General features: G+C 46.4%; 1 protein-coding gene across 2 annotated transcripts in view; it reads left to right on the plus strand.

Moving 5' to 3' along the window:
* FAM171A1 (family with sequence similarity 171 member A1) overlaps positions 1–16,213 on the plus strand; it is a 128,961-nt gene extending 112,748 nt beyond the window's left edge. For both annotated transcript variants that reach the window (XM_061181566.1, XM_061181568.1), the window contains 4 exons: positions 9,448–9,564; positions 12,605–12,719; positions 13,269–15,411; positions 15,633–16,213. In XM_061181566.1, the coding sequence (XP_061037549.1) occupies positions 9,448–9,564; positions 12,605–12,719; positions 13,269–14,979 (1,943 nt within the window). In that variant the 3' untranslated portion in view covers positions 14,980–15,411; positions 15,633–16,213. The remainder of the gene's footprint in view (positions 1–9,447; positions 9,565–12,604; positions 12,720–13,268; positions 15,412–15,632) is intronic.
* The last annotated feature ends 4,973 nt before the right edge of the window (positions 16,214–21,186 follow it).

Here is a 21,186-nt window from a genome sequence, read left to right on the forward strand (position 1 = left end):
ATTTGAGCTGAGATCCCAAAGATACCTCTGAGTCTAACATGGGAATGTCTTGGGGGCAGCACATTCTGGGCAGAAAAAAAAAAAGGTCAATGCAAAGGTCTTAAGATTGGAACCAATTTGTCCACAACTGAGAGGCACTGCCCCTTCAAGCATCTGGAACAAACTCAGATAAGTGTTTGTCAGCTCCTCGTCGGTAATCTGACAAGTGACTAGATTATTTCTGGAATATGTTAGAAATATTTCTGAAGTTGCTTCAGGTACTGGCCACCCAGTTGATGTACCCCGGCAACACTGTGGGAAATGGTCTTAGGGTTTTCTGAAAGGGTCGTCACACCCCACGAAAGTACAAACCATCTAGAGCTTTGCTACTCAAAGAGTGGTCTGCGGACGAGGAGATTGTTCGAACTACAGAATCTCACGCTTTGCTCCAGACCCACTGAATCAGAATGTGCATTTTGACAAGATCTCCACTGTAACAAGCTCTCGAATAAGCACTGGTTGAGAGCATCTTACTGCATCCGTCCAGATGTTTGTTGCCTTCTCTGTTCTGCCACCCTTCGTTTTGAGCGAGTTTTCTAAATGCTGGGGATTCGTGGCTGTGCCTCCCAGAATCCTGGTCTGGGTCCCCCACCCAGTCCCATCTGACATGTAATTGCAAGATGGATGTTGGATTTAGTGGATAATGAACAAAATTCCTCTCCATATGGACTTAATTAGCCTGCACTCTGATGCTGCTTTCTGGAAATTTATATATACCTATTGTAAATTCAAAATTCTCTCATTAAATTTTATTAATGCTATTATGCATGCTGATACTTCTGGCTACCTATTTAAGGCATAAGCTTTCTCTAGCTCTGCCAGAAGCGTTATGGTTTCCCATTACTGCTCTGTCCTAAAATTTGTTTCAGTAAGTCTTGTGATCGCTCAGCTAAAGCTGAAAGGGAAAAAAAAGAAAAAATCAGTCACTTAGATTAAATTTATTTTTAAGAATCCATTCCTCAAAATTTACCCTAAAAATACCCAGGGCACATGTTGTAGCTGAATACAGATGCATTTCTTGTTTTAATTTCTACTAATTGATTATATCTGTGATTTTATGCTTTGAACAGAAGGTCATTGGTTTTAGTGAGTTGCCCTTAATTTTATTCTTGTTTAAACCGGTCCTGAAATGTACTTGCCGGAAGCTACAGGAATGCAACCATCTGTACAGGACTTTCACTCTTCAGTTCCATTGCTTTCAACAAGCATGGTTAGGTAATTGACCACCAGGTAAACACTTTGCAGTGTAATTAACAAGGAATGTATCCTCCTCACAGACTTCATAGAAAAATAATTACAAAAAAGGGAACATAGCTACTCAAAGGCATAGACTTTAATCTGGGGAAAAAGGAAGGCTACTCCACCATGTCATAAAAATAGATACTGTCGCTGTTTCTGCTCTACTGATGATTGTAACTTCAGGGCTGATGGACTTTTCTGATTTTCTGGGTGATCTCTTCCCACTGAAGTTTTGTTAAAGCATGTGATAAAAGAGACTCAGACCTTGACACTGCTAATCGTACATCTGGTAGAAAAATATAGTAGAGGTTATAGCTTAAGATAATGCAGATGGAAATCCTGGGAAATAAGTCTATGCTGGTTTCTAGAGGAATCCAGCATATTCGGGAAGCTGGGGAACCCCTATGATTATAAGTAGCAATAATAGTAATAACCATTCACTGTGGATCTGAGCGGTACATACCTCTTAAGAGAACTGCCCTCAAATGAGCTAATGCCCACGCCATCCTGATTATTCAGCAAGAGTCACCACAGCCCAAGCGAGGAGACAGTCATTGGCCAAAACCAACAGCTGAAGGGCAGGACAGCAGAGGTTCGTACTGTCCAAATTCATGCGTGTGTCATGTATATATGTCTCACCTCTCACCATGAACGTTCCCAAATAGTTCACAGTGAACAATTAAGTCGTAGGAATAGAAATGGCTCTATTACACAGAGTGAATATTCACCTTTTAATCGATAGAACTTTTTTGAGATGGGTTTTCTGCACGGCTGTGACATTTCTTCATGTCCCAGCATACAGACCTAGTAGAACTCACTGCAGCCTCTTTCAGGAAAAATACATCAGTTAGAATATGTTAGCTGCACAGGGTAGTAGAATCCCCAACTACAAGTGCTTAAATGATGAGACCATTTATTTATGTGACAAAGGAAGTGTGAAGCAGCCACCAGGGACCTTCCGTCCCCCAGCTGGGCCATCCTCGCGTGTCCTCGGGTCACACAGCTGGAAAGTGGCAAAGCTGGGATTCACATGCGGGGTTATCTTAGGCCGGGCAAGTCATCCATGCACTCATTCGGCCCTTGATCATACTGGACTTTTATCTGCCCGGTGTCCTGAGGTGTGACATGGTCACAAGTCCCAGTATAAGAGCAATGACTTCTTTCTCTGTATATTGGCGAAGGTGCAGGATGCCAGCTTCAATGTGTAATCTGTTAAAAGGGCAGGTTTTCACTTAGAGTTTTCCTTTTCAAAATCAGTAGTACTCATCCTAACAGGGTTTTTCTGCTTGTTACCAAATGCTGAGATGAGCTCGTGCAGCTGATAAAATAGGGGCTTCTGGGCAGAATAAGTGAGCCAGGCAGAAAAAGCAAGGCAAATCTGAACCGTATCAGTCGTATTCTAATTAGACATTATATTTTTGGCCCTTTTTCATATTTTAGAGTTCTTTTCCCTCTCAATAGTCGTTTGTTTAAATTTTGAACTCAATGTTCTTTATATTTTGCAAATAAAAGCTGCTTTCATTCCTGCTTGGTAACCAAGCAAGAAAACGGCACCCTTGGTGATCACTAAGAGACCCCATCAGATCTTACAGACGAGCATAAGGCGTGTCTTTTTCAGCCTGTCAATTATTGTGTGTAATAATCATTGCAGTTAAATGTAGCTTCCAAGTTAAGATCTTGTAGTGCTTTATACACACAACGAACCTTGCCAGCAGAATACATAACTAACACGCTTTCAAAAGATGAGGACAGGGACTTCCCTGGTGGTCCAGTGGTAAAGAATCTGCCTTACAATGCAGGGGACGTGGGTTCGATCCCTGGTTAGGGAACTAAGATCCCACATGCTGCGTGGCAACTAAGCCCACGTGCCACAACTACTGAGCTCAAGAGCCTCAACTAGAGAGCCTACGTGCCGCAAACTACAGAGCCCACGCGCCTTGGCGCCTGCGCACCACAGCTAGAGAAGAGAAAACCTGCACGCCACAACTACAGAGAATCCCGCGCCACAACAAAAGATCCTGCATGCCTCAACAAAGATCTTGCGTGCTCCAACTAAGACCCAAGACAGCCAAAAATAAATAAAATAAATAAATAAATAATAAACAAATCTTTAAAAAAATAATAATTAAAAAAAAAAAGATGAGGACGGTTTTTCAACAAAGTATTTCTCCTTGAAAAATCTTTCCATTGTGCAGGGTTTCACTCTAGAGAATAAGAATTCAGACAAAAACCTATCTGAGGATGTGTGTTGAAGAAACTTGGATTTAGCATATCTCTGTTCCACGTCTGGATTTGTCTCTCATGTGGCTGCCTGTGGACTTTATTCTAGATGCAGTCTTTGCAGGTGGGTTATCTAGTCCCCAGTAGTAGATGCCCCTGGTGGGGAGTTGGGGGTCGTTGGTGGTGAGGAAGCAGAGCTGATAACAGAACCGCTGATAACAGTGTGTAGGAAGGGTGGGGGAGGGAAGGGGGGAGGAGGTGGGGGGAAGAGGGAAGAAAAAAGCACAGCTGTGGGTGGGAGTATTTAGCATAAGAGCAAACAACTTCGTTCCTCAGTAGGGACCTAAGGACGTCAATATTTTAGGACCAGCATCAGTTGATCATAATCATGACCCTGAATTATCATGAAAAACATGAAAATTATATTCAACTTTATAAGGCAGGAGTAAATGATACTTTTTAGAACTATAGAAAATTGCCTTTTCAAACTTTGGCAAATAAGACCCAAATTCTATAGAAGAATAGCTTCCAAACCTTGTTCAGGAGATGTCTTGGGGGTTGTGCCCGGGGGGGGGGGGGGGTGGCGGTTCTTGTCACTTGTTTGCAGAGAAGCTTGTCTTTTTTTTTTTTAATTAAAAAAAATAAATTTATTTGTTTATTTTGGGCTGTATTGGGTCTTCATTGCCGCGCGCGGGCTTTCTCTAGTTGCGGCGAGCTGGGGCTTCTCTTCTTTGCGGTGCGCGGGCTTCTCATTGCGGTGGCTTCTCTTGTTGCGGAGCATGGGCTCTAGGCACACGGGCTTCAGTAGTTGTGGCACGCGGGCTCAGTAGTTGTGGCACACGGGCTCTAGAGCGCAGGCTCAGTAGTTGTGGCTCACGGGCTTAGTTGCTCCGCGGCATGTGGGATCTTCCCGGACCAGGGCTCGAACCCGTGTCCCCTGCATTGGCAGGAGGATTTCCGACCACTGCGCCACCAGGGAAGTCCCGAGAAGCTTGTCTTTTATCCGTTTTATATATTAATTTCTTAATTTTCTTAATACAAAGTTTCCATTAAAGAGAAAGAGTTCAAATGCTTTGAAAGCTGATGATCTAGAAATTTCAGTACTGCGGAATGTCATCCCTCGGTGATGCTAGAGGGATCGCTCTCCCACCTTCACACACATAGAGTCCCAGTAATGGACGCCGCACGGGGCTCCGTCAGCACAGCGACGCACGCGGCCGCCAGTACCCCTGCTCCTGGCACACCCGCTTCACAGCCAGCCACCCTCCCTGGGCAGTGGCCGCCGTGCATGAAGGTGGCAGCCTGGCTGGGCTGGCGTTGTGGAGCACAAGGAAGCGTGGCGCCCTCCTCCTACCTGCACACCTTCACCAGGTGACCCACCTTGAGACCTGCCTGGACGGCCCGCTCGCGAAGAGCCCGAGGGAGTCGGCAGGAAGCCCCGTTATGCTGTTATGACCTCAGGGGCTGCCCTAATGTCCGGACCACAGGGGAGACAAGCTTATTAACCCGGACAGCCCTGCCGGCAGCTGTGATGACCCAGGGGTGTTCAGAGGCTGGCCCCACCCGGGAGGGAGGTGAACAAGCCAGTGGCCTTGCACTTGGAATTTTCTAAGCAGGAGCAACCCGGGTCTTCCCGTGATCTGTCTGACGAGCGCCGAGGCTCCCACAGAGATGGGAGGGTACCCGCTCTTGGTACCCTGGCCGTGGGTCTGGCCGTCATATAACCTGCTCAACAAAAGAGACTCTCCAGAGGTCTGTTTGTCCGGCTGTCCGGTCACCAGTGACCATTCCCGGCACTGGCTCTCCAGCCACGAGCACAGGAATCTCTTACGTGTGCGGAGGTTCCTCAGGTGGGAAAACAGCCTCACACCACAGCATCAGGATTTCAGTAATGAGAAGCATATGTTTCTAGTACACAATTCATTAATTCTTGTGTTCCCTGTAGCTAATTTCCTACACAGAAAGCTTGGAAATGGCTTTTGCCAATAACAGCGTGATTGCTGGATCCCAAGACAGCGCTGCCCTTTATTCACTGTACACATGTATATTTCACAGAAAACTTAGGCTGAAATAAATGCCTCTTTCCCAGCTGGCTTTGTTCCCTCTGGTCTGAAAGAGTAGAATCCCGAGCTAAACTGCATTTCCTGCCAGCACACCCACCTATGCACAGGAGGTCATCTGATATTATTTGAGGGGGAGTGGGGAGTTTGCACGTCTGGCTTTCACCCTCAAGTACTGTAGCGTTCCCACGCCAGGGATGTTTCTGGGTGTTGAGAAGACAAAGGGAACATAGGATGAGGGTTAGCAACTTCGGCGAGGTATGCTTTGGAAAACGGGTGATGTAGTAACACGTGCCCTGGGGTCGCCGAGACCTGGAGGGTCCCTGCGCGCAGGAGGGACTCAGGATGGACACAGGATATGACTCGAATCTTGAAGGATGGGTAGATTTTTGGAAGAGAGGAAAAGCATGTGAGGTTGGAACAACAGTTGAGGGCAAAGTCACGGACTCGGGTAAAAGTGTGTGTTGTGAGGACCAACCTGGGAAGAACTGGGGGCGGGGGGTGTGGCCTCCCATTGCTAATGGCGCCGGAAGCCCTGCCCAGCCCTCCCCAGTCTCCCTCCCTCCCGTTCCCCGGGCCAGTACACTTACCGGGCCTCTGTGCCTGCCGTTCCCTCTTTTTTCTCTCTGCTCCCGGCCACTCTCCACCGCCAGTGACAGTCTTGCCTGTTCACCAGAGCGCAGCTCGTCCCCAGCCTTCTCTGCCCACCCCAAGAGGCACTCGTTTTTACTGAGCTCCCAAAGCAGCTTGTATTTTGCCTTTTCCTGGCTCTTCTGGCTCCCACCAGCATCACAGGCTGGACTTGGGGGCCTGTTAGCTGGGTGCGGGGTGTGTGTGTCCGTCCACCCTTTAGGCGTGTTCCCAGTGTAACTGGGAGGTGTTTTAAAAGCCCGTTTCCAGCTGGCTGTGTCGTAGAAAGCCAAGGCGACTCAGCCATCCAGGTAGGTGGTTTGCCCTTGAGTAAGCGGCAGGAATTAGGGCTCTGAGCCTCCAGCTGTTTTCCTCTGGTTGCCTTTAGCCTAACCTAATCCACTCCGCTTGAAGAGCAGTGACTCAAGAGGGAAACTGCAAGCCAAAGAGTGCAGGCGGCTTCCTGGCTGATAGGAGATCCTGGCAGGGCCACTTCTGTGGGAGAGCGTGTGGGAGTGGGGTCCGGTGTGTAAGTCACGAGCTAAACAGCATGGGGTCCCCGAGGGGAAAACCGTAAGTGGTGGCAAACAAACAACCCGTCCTCTGCCTTCAGGCGAACTTTCTGGCCCGACGCAGAACCCCTTTAGCTGCCTGTGTCACATGCTCCCTGTTCCCATGTTCTCAGCAGCCCTGTGGAGTGAGTGGTGCTCGGAGTGGCTGGACCACCTCTGGGTTGAGGCTCTTCAGCCAGTGAATCTGAAGCGAGCATCCGCATCCTTGCTTGGGAAACCTTCCAGCTTATGTTCTCGTCTAACTTGACTTGACATCCTCCGGAGCCATGATTCAGCCTGTTGCAGGGGGCAGTCAGACTACGCAGGGCACCCGCTGACGCCTGGCCTCTTCCCATCTTCCTTCTTTGTTCACCTTCTGTCTTCGAGGATGAGGACGAGGAGGAAGAGGAGGGGGGCAGGAGGGAGGAGGAGGAAGGGGGAGGGAGGAGGAGGAGGGAGGAGGAGATGGAGGAGGGAGGAGATGGAGGAGGAGGGAGGAGGAGGGAGGAGATGGAGGGGGAGGGGAGGGGGAGGAGGTGGAGGACGAGGGGGGAGGAGATGGAGGAGGGAGGAGGAGGGAGAAGAAGGGAGGAGATGGAGGAGGAGGGGGAGGAGATGGAGGACGAGGGGGGAGGAGATGGAGGAGGAGGAGGAGGGAGGAGGAGATGGAGGAGGAGGGGGAGGGGGAGGAGATGGAGGAGGAGGGGGGAGGAGATGGAGGAGGAGGGGGGAGGAGATGGAGGAGGAGGGGGAGGGGAGGGGGAGGAGATGGAGGAGGAGGGGGAGGAGATGGAGGAGGAGGGGGGAGGAAATGGAGGGGGAGGGGAGGGGGAGGAGATGGAGGAGGGGGGAGGAGATGGAGGAGGAGGGTGGAGGAGATGGAGGAGGGGAGAGGAGATGGAGGAGGAGGGGGGAGGGAGGAGATGGGGGGGGAGATGGAGGGGGAGGGGGAGGGAAGGCTATGGGAGGCATTGCTGGGGCACCTTTCCACCCCCTACATCTGAATGTTGCTATGGCAACTGACAGGCCCTAGAAAGCCTGCCAAGTATTGTTTCTTTCCTCAGGGGGGGAAAGAAAACCGCTCTTGCCACCTCGGTGATGTGTAAACCTAGGAAAGGCAGGGATTTGGAGACTGGAAGGTGGAATATTTGGTGCACAGCTGGCGCATTTAGTCCCGGAGGGGACAGGATTCCACGTGCGGCCATTTCGGGGGGGTGAGTGATCATAGGAGGAATGCTGTGTGAGTGACCCGTGTCTCCGGGTTGGGGGGTGCCTAGCCAGCAATCTCCCTTGCCCCCCGGCTCTCAAAGCAAGGTTCTCTGCAGGTGAGACCGGTGACTGCCAGGCAGCCTTGGGCGACAGGCTCCTGGAAACCTTACAAAGTGCAAAAGTTCTCAAACGCTGGCAGGTTTTGTAGGAGATGCGGCAGGGCAGAGTGGAAGAAGTAGCACCGGCCTTGAGGCCAGACAGACAGACAGACCTAGTCTGCCCCTGCTCTGCCCTCTACCCCTGGGAGGCCTCGGAAGAGTTCCGTGTCTCACCAGGGTCCAGTGTCTGAAAGGGGAAAGTAAGTCCTCCTCTGTAGGGTCACTGTGAGAACCGTAGATAGCTTGTACAGAAAGCACATTGCTGCGACGGGCCAGCACACAGGAGGTGCTCACTTCTGTGAGATACTAGTTACAGTAGTGACTGAAGACAGCCCTGACCTGGACGTACTCCATGTCTCCCAGCATCAGGACCAACTAGAAGCTTCTTAAAATACTCGCCTAAGCCAGTCTTATGGGTTAGAATTTGCAAAGATAGGACCAAGGAATCTATATACTTTTTTTAAACTTCCCGAAGCATATATGGAATCTAAAAAAAAAAAAAAAAAAAAATGGTTCTGAAGAACCTAGGGGCAGGACAGGAATAAAGACGCAGACGTAGAGAATGAACTTGAGGACACAGGGAGGGGGAAGGGTAAGCTGGGACGAAGTGAGAGAGTGGCATGGACAGATATACACTATCAAATGTAAAATAGATAGCTAGTGGGAAGCAGCCGCATAGCACAGGGAGATCAGCTCGGTGCTTTGTGGCCACCTAGAGGGGTGGGATAGGGAGGGTGGGAGGGAGATGCAAGAGGGAGGAGATATGGGGATATATGTATATGTATAGCTGATTCACCTTGTTATAAAGCAGAAACTAACACACCACTGTAAAGCAATTATACTCCAATAAAGATGTTTAAAAAAAAAAAAAAAAAAAAAACTTCCCCAAGCAACTCTGATGTCACTGGTCTGCGATTCCAGAGAGGAAATCCGTTTATTTGCTTGAGGATGAAGACTATAAACAGAGCTGGAGTTTCCCCTCTTCTTTCCCGTCCCACCAGCCCTTTTCATGCTACCTTTATTCTGCTTCTAAACCCCTAAGGCTTCCGGAGAAGATGGGACATGATGGTGGAGGAGTAAACTCCAAAAGCTTCTGCTAAAATTATCTGCGTTTGGAAGCAGGGATGTGTGATAAAGGGGCTGAAAGTCATTTAATCAGGAAGAAAAACAGAAGTTCGACTCTTTCCTGAAAGCGAAATGCAGTCCCTCCGTGAGAGCTGGACCCTTTTGGCTCTCTGATGGGTTCTAAACACGACACTGAAGGTGACTTGTACAATGGGCTTAAGCCTTAAATAGGAGTTTAGCGTGCATGTGGCTGAAGTTTTTTTCCGCATCCCACAGGAACGTGGCTGAAGAGTGGTCTCGGCCTCGTGCACCAGGAAGGAAGCCAGCTGACGTGGACATATATCGCCCCTCAGTTGGGGTACTGGGTGGCAGCCATGTCTCCTCCCAACCCAGGTAACAGGACCCCCGAAATCTGCAGTTGATGGGAACTGATTCCTTTGAGGGTTCAGGCTAAGTGTGCTTTTGAAAGTGATGTCAGCAGGGAGATCACATCTTCCTTAAATGTGGTTGAAAGTGTGAAAAAGCAAATGATGAGTCAAAGGTTTTTCCTGGGGGTGGGGGAGTTCTGGTTGGAACTCTCCCATCCAGGATAAGAATAATGCACAGAAAATAGCCTTGTCTCGAATCTCTGTTTTGCTCAGACAGCTGCCGTAGGGAATTCTTAATCTAAAGCCCACAGAGGCGGGTCAGACCTCCTCCCTAATTTCTGAAACAGCTGTGGCCTGGTGCAAGAGAACACGTAGTATAAGGCAGTCACCAGAGGGACCAGCAGAAAGTCACCGTTGGAGGCTTCTTGGGGCAAAAACCTTGATCGGCCATTTCTGAAAGGCTTAGAAGCAAACCTGTTGTTTTATATCTAAAAGAATATTCATCTCCATTTAGGATATATGAATTAACTCATATTTTTCACTGAAGTTTAATTTCACAAATATTTTGACCAAAAGTTTGGGTTTTTTTGTTAACCTAACCACCCTGATTTATCCCTAGGAGTATTCTAGAATTGCTTTTTTCAAAATAGTCACCTTAGGAGAAGTCTTTCCAGTGGATGGCTTCCAGTACTCAAAATGCCTTTAGAACCTTTTCCCCCTGGACTGTCATCCTTAGCAAAACTCTTCATAGGTGGCCAATCTTTTTGCTCAGAGGGTCCCTTTGATTTTTCTTAGACACATCTAAAAGACACCCACCTCCAAGGCTGGTGAATAAAGTAGGTAATTGAGCTAGGTCAAAATGTGCTACGATTAAAAGTTGTCTTTTGTCAATTAACCATGAAGGCAGTTCCAAAATGGGGGTCCAAAATACTTTACCAATGGAATCATCACTGGGATGAACACTTAGACTCCCAAAGTAACTAATTTGATGGAGGCCAACCCTAGATGGGTGTTGAAAAATCAGTTACATTTACTTTATAGTCCAATCCTGGGAAAATGTACACTTCACATCTGGGTTTTAAGAGTATGTGTTTCCCTTTACCGTTTGGTTCTTGTAGCCACGTAGGCATGAACCAGCTACAGAAATGCCTCAGTCTCCAAATCTGAAATATCTAGAATATGATTATGAGTAAGGTAAGAAAGAAAAAAAAGTCCTTAAGTACCAAAGTAGAGGCCACAAAGCCCGTGCATTAAAGTTAACTTTTATTTTAGATATGTTTCAAAGAACCATGGCGATCGGTGTTCCTATCATGCAACAGATTAATAGATACTTTTGTAAAGAGGGGAAGAAGAACTGCTAGATGTAGGTCGACCCAAGCTTCCTGAAGAGCAGTGAAGGAAGAGACAAAAAGCCATAAAAAGCACATATAGTACAGCCCTGACGGCATTTAACGTAGAAATATGGATATTGGTAACCCCACAGCCATCACTTATATTAAAACAAATTACAGTGATGCTGTGCTTTCATGAGCCCAAAACCAACAAGAAAATAGAGTTTTCTCTTTCATTCTCTGGTTAAGAAGGAAATAAAGTATGACTGTGAAGTTTATAAAGATTTCGACTGGCAGAAGTTAAAATAATAGCATTTTAAGTACTTAAAAGGACCAAGCTTCAGTTATTTGGAAATGATTTTTATGTGTACCCCAGATTTCTTGGTGACCCCTGCCAAGGCATTACCTATGTCTGTGGGGTTGTCTCTGTGTCAAAAAAAAAAAAAAAAGTTTCTCTGAACAATTAAGGCGGTAGATAGTTGTCAGTAATTTTTCCAAAAAAACAAAAGTTTCTCTGAACAATTAAGGCGGTAGGTAGTTGTCAGTAATTTTTCCAACTTTTGTAAATATTCACCCTCACCCCGTTGAAATGATTTGTAATTGGGAGAGAATGATGTTATCTTTTGAACTTAAGTAATGTCAATATTTTCAAAAATCCACAAGTCTCCTTGGATTTATCTAGCTTTTAAGAGATTTTTGAAGAAATCTGTCCCTTAGAATATAAAAAAATCAATAAATGGGTGTTTATGGTGTTTAGTAATCATAACCATGCTCCTCTGACGTAATGAACAATATAACCACATTCCTTCCTTCCCATCTTTTGGAGCACTGCCAGGATACCTGGACACCAATAAGTGCCCCAATATTGTAATCTGGGGACGTTTTCATTATTGCTGTCAATCCATTGTTAGCAACATTAAGATAGATTCTTATTACTACTATTGAACATAAGGAGTAAGTTAAACTACCTCTTGGGATTCTAATGTAAATTAAATCCCAATTTAATTTAATGGATTCTAATGGATTTTAATGTAGATTAAAAAGAAAATATGTTTACCTCTGGTCACCTTGTCTGTAAGTTCTGGAAAGGTCTGTTGCCACATGAGGTTAGCCATTTTGAACAGATACTAGAGAGAAAGATGTTATTTTTTAAAAATGGGAGGCATTTTAGAAACCCTTGATACCCCTGTAATAAGCTGCGGATTATTTTTTTAAGTCATAGAAATTTATTTCATACATTTCAACTGATTCATTTAGGCCAAGGGTTTAGGCCAGTGGTTACATAGTAATCATTGCCCAGGGAAAGTGAGAATCAAATTTCGTAATTTTTTTTTTTTTTTTCTTCTGCAGCATCATAAAATCCCCAGGTCTTCAGGCCGTGTCTCTGAATGGATGAGTCCCCCTCATTATATGATCATGCATCTAGTTTTCTTTTATTAAAAGATCACATATTTAGAATGATGAAAATGGTACCCAGTGCTAAGGAAGGACCCTGGACACTGCACATAGAATTTGAGTATTCAGAGTGCTCTAGTGATGGTTTGGGTAATCCCTTTTCACTGAGGGAAGTTATGGTGATGCTGGCAGGCACATCATCTAAAGGGTGTTTGCATCTGGCCGCCGCTCCACATCCCAGCCAATAAGAGCAAGAAAAACATCACGCTCTCAGTTCATTTCCCCTCTTTTTATTTAAAGGTTTTCACAAATCTCAAATGCCCTTTTCTGACTTTTTAGGTCCCGTTGTCACACAGGACATCGCCACGTATCACACGGTGTTTCTTTTGGCCATCTTGGGAGGAATGGCTTTCATTCTTTTGGTTTTGCTGTGTCTCCTTTTATATTATTGCAGGTAAAGTTTTACCATTGAGGCACTGTCTTTTTTAATTTGGAATTTCTTGCGCAAGCATTGCTATCGAGGTCCTTTTGTGAGTCGAGGTCCTTTTTTTCTCATGAAAAAGTACCTAAGAACTGAACATCTGTCACGTAAGTTGCAAACAAAGTGGGAGGCACACTGTGTAAAATGTTTCTTAGAAGGGCGGTCACAAAAAAATAAGTTGTCATGATTCATTCAGAATAGTCCTAAATGGTAATGAAGAGATGATATTCTCAAGGACAGAGCAGAACTATTCTTATTTTGATGCCTCATCTGATCGACTTGCAAGAATGTTTATCGTCGACTCTGCTTTTGAATGGATAACTTGGATGTACTTGGGGTAAAATCTGCACATTGCGACCCTCAGAATCAAACTAGGGCTGAGGGTGCGGGGTGAGAAGGCTTCTGGCTGCCAATTCGTTGTGTTGTCTTGTTTCTTCCTGTGGGAATTGAGAATTAGGTTTCGACTTGAACCTTCACTGTTCTGAGAATCTTTAATCTTGGGGTTTGTATCTTTGATCGCAGGCGGAAGTGCTTGAAACCCCGCCAGCACCATAGAAAACTGCAACTTCCTGCCACCCTGGAGAGTTCCAAAAGGGATCAGTCAACTTCCATGTCACACATCAACCTGCTGTTTTCTCGGCGGGAATCAGAATTCCCTGGCCCGCTCTCCGTCACCAGCCAGGGCCGCCCCCCGGACGCCCCGGGCTCAAAGGAGTTGATGAGCGGAGTCCACTTAGAGATGATGTCTTCCAGCGGGGAGGTGGACATGCACACGCCCATGCTGAAGCTCTCCTACAGCACCTCGCAGGAGTTCAGCTCTCGGGAGGAACTCCTGTCTCACAAGGAGGAGGATAAAAGCCAAATCTCCTTTGACAACCTGACACCGAGTGGGACGTTGGGAAAAGACTACCGTAAGTCGGTGGAGATTTTCCCCTTAAAGGCCAGGAAATCTGTGGAAAGGGAAGGCTATGAGTCCCCCGGCAACAGTGACTACAGGAGGAATTACAATGCCATGCTCTCGCAGCCTTTATTTGAAAAGCAAGACAGAGACAGTCAGGCCTCCGTGACCCACATTTCCACAGGAAGTAAGCTCACCATTCAGGAACACATGTACCCCGCGCCTTCATCTCCGGAGAAAGACCAGCTGATGGAGCGCAGACCTACTGAATGTATGATGTCGCGATCGGTAGACCACCTGGAGAGACCTACCTCTTTCCCCCGGCCCGGCCAGCTGATCTGCTGTAGTTCCGTGGACCAGGTCAATGACAGCGTTTACAGGAAAGTATTACCTGCCTTGGTCATCCCGGCTCATTACATGAAACTCCCAGGGGACCATTCGTATGTGGGCCAGCCCCTGGTCGTCCCAGCCGACCAGCAGCTCGAGATCGAAAGACTGCAGGCCGAGCTCTCCAGCCCTCACGCGGGGATCTTCCCACACGCCTCCTCACAGATCCAGGCCCAGCCCTTATCTTGCCAGGCCATCTCGCAGCAGCACCTGCAGGACGCGGGCACCCGGGAGTGGACCCCGCAAAATGCGTCCATGTCCGAGTCCCTCTCCATCCCGGCATCCCTGAACGACGCGGCCTTGGCTCAGATGAACAGCGAGGTCCAGCTCCTGACCGAAAAGGCGCTGTTGGAACTTGGGGGTGGGAAGCCCCTTCCCCACCCCCGGGCCTGGTTCGTCTCCCTGGACGGCCGGTCCAATGCACACGTCAGACATTCCTACATTGATCTCCAAAGAGCTGGGAGGAACGGAAGCAATGATGCCAGTTTGGATTCTGGCGTGGATATGAATGAACCCAAATCTGCCCGGAAGGGAAGAGGAGACCCCTTGCCTCTGCCGCAGAACCACCCACCGGTCCCGGAGCATGCGCAGAAAGAGCCGCGGGCCGCGGACAGCTCGGCCTACACGCAGCTCGTGTACCTGGACGACACGGACCAGAGCGGCAGCGAGGGCGGCACCGCGGTCGGGACGCCCGAGGACAGCGCCTTGCGGTGCCTGCTGGACGGCTCCAGCCGGAGAAGCGGCGGCCAGCTGCCCAGCCTGCAGGAGGAGACGACGAAACGAACCTCGGACGTCCCCCCGGCGCCATCGGCCAGTCCCGACAAGAGGCGATCGGCTCAGGAGGACGAGGACGACGACGACGACGACGACGACGACCAGGGCGAAGGCAAGAAGAGCCCGTGGCAGAAGCGGGAGGAGCGACCCCTGATGGCGTTCAACATCAAATGAGCGGCCCCGAGCCGCCCTACAGGGGACTAGAATCCAGTTGCCAAAAATTCTGTCTCACGGAAGCGCTGAGCTGCTTGCGGAGGGAGTTGAACCACGTCCGCCGTGGGAAGTGGGCTTTTTTCTGCAAGTACCGTTTGCTGTCAGAGTGTTAGGAAGTGAAGTTCTTACTCAGAAGAAAGAATGCGTCGCCTCCAGGGAGATGGCCGAACGGAGTGTCTGAATGTCCGCGTCGTTCCCCGTACTTGATGTGTCCACCCCCGAGGGCACCAAAGAACCACACGTGATGTCGCTGGGTTCTGATGATAACCTCAGTTCTCCCGCAGATTCTGGGAACAGATGAAACTCTTTTTGCATTGCTTGAATCCATTCTATCACAATAATGCTCCTGTGAAGTTAATATTGAGAAATTAGCTTGGCACTTAGTGTCTGGAGGTATGCATTATCTCAAAGGAAAACTATGCATCGCTGCTTCGTGGTCTTACTTTGCTTAGATTGTTGCTTTGGCTAGGTTTCGTTTCCGATTTGCTTTTGTTAAACACACACACACACACACACACACACACACACACACACACAATTTGGTTGTAAGGAATTTATTCCTTCGTTTTCACCTGCTCTGCTTACTGGTGGTTTATTTCGGTATCTCCTTTCAGGAACTCCTGAGTGTCGCCTCTGAACATCCAAGCCTCTTAATGAAATCGTACTGAAGTTTTTATCAGCTGCCAGTTCTTCACTTCTGGTCCCATTAACTCCAAGTGCCTTTTTTACAGTGACAACAGACAGTCCCTTACTTTGCTTTTTTTTTTCGTTTGTTTTTCTTAACTTCCTTAATTGAACTGCCTGGATTTTATAAAGTTATGAAACGATCCCCCTTTTCTTTCAACTGCATGCCGCCAAGTGCCCATTCGTGCTCCGAATTCTCATTTCAGCTCGGTGTATTCTCTCGTTCTCACATGTGACGTGGATTCTGTTTAGCTAAGCTAGCCTAGAGGACACTTTAGCGATCCCCTTCCCTCCGCCATCCTTTTGGCCACTAGGCACCATTATGGTTTTATTGGCTGTTTGTATATACGGTTACGTATTAACTCTGGAATCCTATGGGCTGATCTTGCTCTCCAAACACAGAGTATGGGCTGAGCAAGTAGACTGAATGTGACTATTAAACAAATCTTATGTACTATCCGAAAGTGCCAGAATGACTCTTCTGTGCATTCTCCTTAAAGAGCTGCTTGGTTATCCAAAAATGAAAACTCAGAATAAACTCTTAAAAAAAAACAAAAACCTGTCTTGTGGTCCTTTTCATTCATTCTGAGCCGTAATTGGTTTTAGAGTTGCCATTAAGAATTCTCTCTTCATCCCTTGGCAGTCTGGAAGGCCAGTTGTTGGATTTATATTCAAAGAGTAACACATGGTGGGGGGAGGGATAAACTGGGAGATTGGGATTGACATATACACACTGCTATATATAAAATAGATAACTAATAATGCCCTACTGTACAGCACAGGGAACTCTTCTCAATACTCTGTAATGGACTATATGGGAAAAGAATCTAAAAAAGAGTGGATATATGTATACGTATAACTGAGTCACTTTGCTGTACAGGAGAACTAACAACGTTGTAAATCAACTATACTCCAATAAAAATTAAACAAACAAAAAGGCTAACACATAGACGCCTAGGAATTGACATGATGGTTAAATCCTAAAAATCCACCTTGCTGTTTCATTTCATTCAAGAATACAAGGTAACATTTTATTGTGTTTCCCCACTTTACAAAAAACTAATGTTTTCTTTTATGTTCAGTGTTGATCCAGCTTCAAAAAGATGTCATTCAAATGACCAGAACCATCCCAGATGTGTGAAACTATTAATCAAAATCATTACTGGAGCCGTCAGAATATAACACAGATTGGTGGAAATAAATTAAGCTAGCTAGCTTTGTTATAAAATCTTTATTCATGAATTTCACACAGGCAGAAAAATGAGTCAAGCTGATTTTTAGGATTTTAATTCTCAAATGCTGATGTCTAGTGTTTTGCTTTTAAAATGGTTGAGAGAGTCCCTGACAGTGTTGAAGCATCTGAATGGATGGGAGTCTGGGGTTTAACAAGTGAGTGACTGTTTGGAAGTGAACATTCTCACCAATAGGTGGCAGGTGAACCCTGGCGGATGCCACTAAAATTCCAGGTAAGAACCATTTGTCACTCTCCAAAGAAGAAGTAGGCGGCCTCTCCCAGCATACCCAGGTCAGACATGGGTGATGGGGGAATGCCAGAAGGTCCCCACCCCTTTGCCATGCTGCTAATGCCATATTCTCCTTAAAGCATTAGTTTCCAGAAGAGCCTCGTTTACAATGCATGTTACGTGTGACTTGTAGGTGACTTGTTACCTGTCAGTACTGATGATGGGAGATTCAGCAGGAAGACTGAGGGAGAGGGGCTTTTCTGATTCCTTCTCATTAGGTGGGACATACCTGGGTCGACCAGGATTATGGAAGGTGTGGAGCAGCCAGCAGTGGTCACAAGACACTATGTCCCTAGAAAGACAAGACAGTGGGTTTGCCAAAGGGAAATTGGTTCTGCCGAAGATGAAGCTCACTCGTTTTACGCTCGTCCAAAAAGAGGCTCAGAGGCTAATGTTTTTGCTCGGGGAGTCAAGATTGGTCACCAGACTAGAGTTGTCTGGAAAGGGCACCCTAACCGTGTGGACTTTAAACATTGTATTTATCTTTTCATCGCAGTGTTCGTGTTCCGAACCAATTATGTTGTGTGAAGAACTAAAGCCTTCAAAAGCACCTTGCTTGTGCCACCTAGTGGTGAGTTTTCACCTGCCTCTTAAGGAGACTTTAGTCAAACAGCTCTCTGCGGCCAGGTCTGGGAAGACAGGTGAGTGTGTACAGGGATGCCTCAGATGCTGCTTCTGAACCCCTGGTGAGATGAGTGAGGAGATGGGGCTGACGTTTGTTGAGTCTCTACCTGGAAACATTATGTTGGAAACAATAATGCATTCAATTCTCAAAATCTTGTGAGGTTTATTTTATTTTTTTTTTACACCTAACTACATGGAGGCTGGGGGTTAAGTAATCGAGGTTACTCAGCTAGAATCAGTGGTGTGTCACTTACACGGCCAGCTCTCTGGAAATGAATGCATTTAAGTTAAAAATGTATTACAAATCATAATAAAATGCATAATTGTCAATTCCATTTGATGATTCGTTCTCACAGAATGCTTTCATTGATTTCAGTCAGAGCCAACCTGTTGCAATGGACAGAAGGATGTAGTTGTGACATAAACACTTGTTGATTTTTTTTTTACATTAATGATTAATTAATGTAACTGAAACAACGAAGATACATGTCAGAACTTCACTCACTGATCAATCATGGAGTGACTTCTTTGCTGGATCATAATAGTTTTTGAACCCTGTAAGAATAATTCCTTGATTTTTTTTGTGTGTTACTGGCAATGTAATGGCTCCAGACATGATACAGTTCTAAGTTTAATCTGCACTATTAACATTTTCTCCATCGCTTTCTTTAAATTTTATTTATTTATTTATTTATTTTTGGCTATGTTGGGTCTTCGTTGCTGTGCAAGGGCTTTCTCTAGTTGCGGCGAGCGGGAGCCACTCTTCATCGTGGTGCGCGGGCCTCTCACTGTCGTGGCCTCTCTTGTTGCGGAGCACAGGCTCCAGAGGCGCAGGCTCAGTAGTTGTGGCTCACAGGCCCAGTTGCTCCGCAGCATGTGGGATCTTCCCAGACCAGGGCTCGAACCCGTGTCCCCTGCATTGGCAGGCAGATTCTCAACCACTGCGCCACCAGGGAAGCCCTCCGTCGCTTTCTTAAATCTGTACAATCAACAAATCAAGCTCTGATTTGTAGCATTTGTCCATATCCACAGTGTAAATACTCCCATGTGGCCAGTATCAAGCAACTAAAGTGACATCACCGCACACAAAAGTTAGGAGAGATGCACAGTAACACATAGTTATATTTGCACCAAACAGATACACTAGAGAGAAATAACCTCAGAGCATAGTCAAATATAAGTTAATCCTCATCATTTGGGGATTCCATATTGACAGATCTGCCTGTTAGCTAAAATTTATTTGTAACCCCCAAATCACCCCTCACTGGGCTTTCGAGATCATTCACAGACAAGCACTGAGCAATGAAAAATCTGAGTTGCCCAACACGCATGTTCCCAGCCAAGGCTGAACTGGGCAACGCTTTGCCTTCTTGTGTCAGCTCTCAGACTGTAAATAAGTGTCCCTAGTTTACAGTCTGCTTATTGCCACATTTTCTGCAGTTCTGTGCTTTTTGTTGGTGATTTTGCTGCTGAAAACGGCCCCCAGGCGTAGTGCCGAAGCGCTGTTTAGCTTTCCTAAGTGCAAGAAGGCTGTGATGTGCCTGGTGTAGAGAGTACGTGTGTTAGCTAAGCTTTGTTCGGGGCATGAGTCAGAGCACTCCACGGGCCACTAGCAAGAAGGTAGGAGCCTGGGAACAAGGTCTGCTTGACTCCAGAGCCTGGTCTCTTGTCTTATGAAGCTTCACATTGAAACCCCTAGTTAGAACGGAAAATTCGAGGTGCAGTTGTTTTCCAAGCTGTAGTGTAACTCAGAGTTAAAGATGGGCAGTGTTCACTGGGAAAAGAACCAGGTATCTTCTTGTGGTTTGGGTCTGGCTGCAGGACTTGGAGGAATTTGTGAAAGAAATGAATTTATGTGCCCTAAGCCATGCTGGGACATATGCAACATCATTTAAATGACAGAGACCCTGTGCTTTAGGGAATTTTATTTAGTATAAACTAACACAGATAATGCTAAAACAGTGAGGCAAAGTGCCCAAGAAAATGAGACTGGAACCAAAAAGGAAATAGACCATAAAACCTAAAAATAATCCAGGCACAAGTATGATAAACTCTATGATTTCTTGTGTTCATCCTCTTAAACTTTTACTTTTTCAGACCCTCTGTATTTGGAGGACAAGGGGATAAAAATGAGTACAGTTAAAGGTAGAAATGTGTGGTGATTTTTTCAACTATTTCATAGTTCCATAGTTGTTTTTTTTTTGTCTTTAGAGTTTTTTTTAATTGAGGTATAATTGACATACAACATTATATTATTTTCAGTTGTACAACATAATGATTCCATATTCATATATATTGCGAAATGATCACCACAAATTAAGTGTAGTTAACATCTGTCACCATACGTAGTTACAGAATTTTGTTCATGTGAAAAGAACTTTCGGGACTTTCCTGGTGGCACAGTGGTTAAGAGTCTGCCTGCCAATGCAGGGGACACAGGTTCGATCCCTGATCTGGGAAGATCCCACATACCGCGGAGCAACTAAGCCCGTGAGCCACAACTACTGAAGCCTGTGCACCCGAGAGCCCGTGCTCCACAACAAGAGAAGCCACCACAATGAGAAGGCCGGGGACCGCAATGAAGAGTAGTCCCCGCTCGCTGCAACTAGAGAAAGCCCACGCGCAGCAACAAAGACCCAACGCAGCCAAAAATAAATAAATAAATAACTTTATAAAAAAAAAAAAGAACCTGACTTATTTATTTTATAACTAGAAGTTTGCAGTTTCTTTAGGTGAAATGGAAATTTCAACCCCCTTTTTTTTCCCCTGCAAACTGTATTTTCAAAGCTGTGGCTATAAATACACACCAATATCCCTGATAAATGTTTTTATCATTCTTTACAGAGATTGTGACTTGTTTAATGCTGGTATTCTGGTACCCAAAAAGTGACTAATAATTCCTGTAAGGCTGTTTCACCTCAGCAGGATGAACAGGGATGAGTCCCTGAGAATGTGGAACATGAAAGAACCTCGATAATCTCACACAGGAGGAAATGGAGCCAAGAGTGTTGGGATGACTTCCCCCACGCAGGCAGTGAGAGACCACATGGGGTGTCTTGGTCTGTTCTGGCTGCTACAAAATACCATAGACTGGGTGGCTTATAAACAACAAACATTTATTTCTCACAGTTCTAGAGGCCACAAGTCCAAGATCAGGGCAACAGCATGGTTGGGTGAGGACCCTTTTCCTGATTCACCTTGTTGCCACCTCACAATGTGGAAGAGGGTAGGCAGCTCTGTGGGGCCTCCTTTACGAGGGCACTAATCCTGTTCATGAGGGCTCCACCCTCATGACCTAATCACCCCCAAAGGTCCCACCTCCTAATACCATCATCAC

The sequence above is a fragment of the Eubalaena glacialis genome, chromosome 2, assembly GCF_028564815.1.
Source record: "Eubalaena glacialis isolate mEubGla1 chromosome 2, mEubGla1.1.hap2.+ XY, whole genome shotgun sequence".
Lineage (NCBI taxonomy): Eukaryota > Metazoa > Chordata > Mammalia > Artiodactyla > Balaenidae > Eubalaena > Eubalaena glacialis.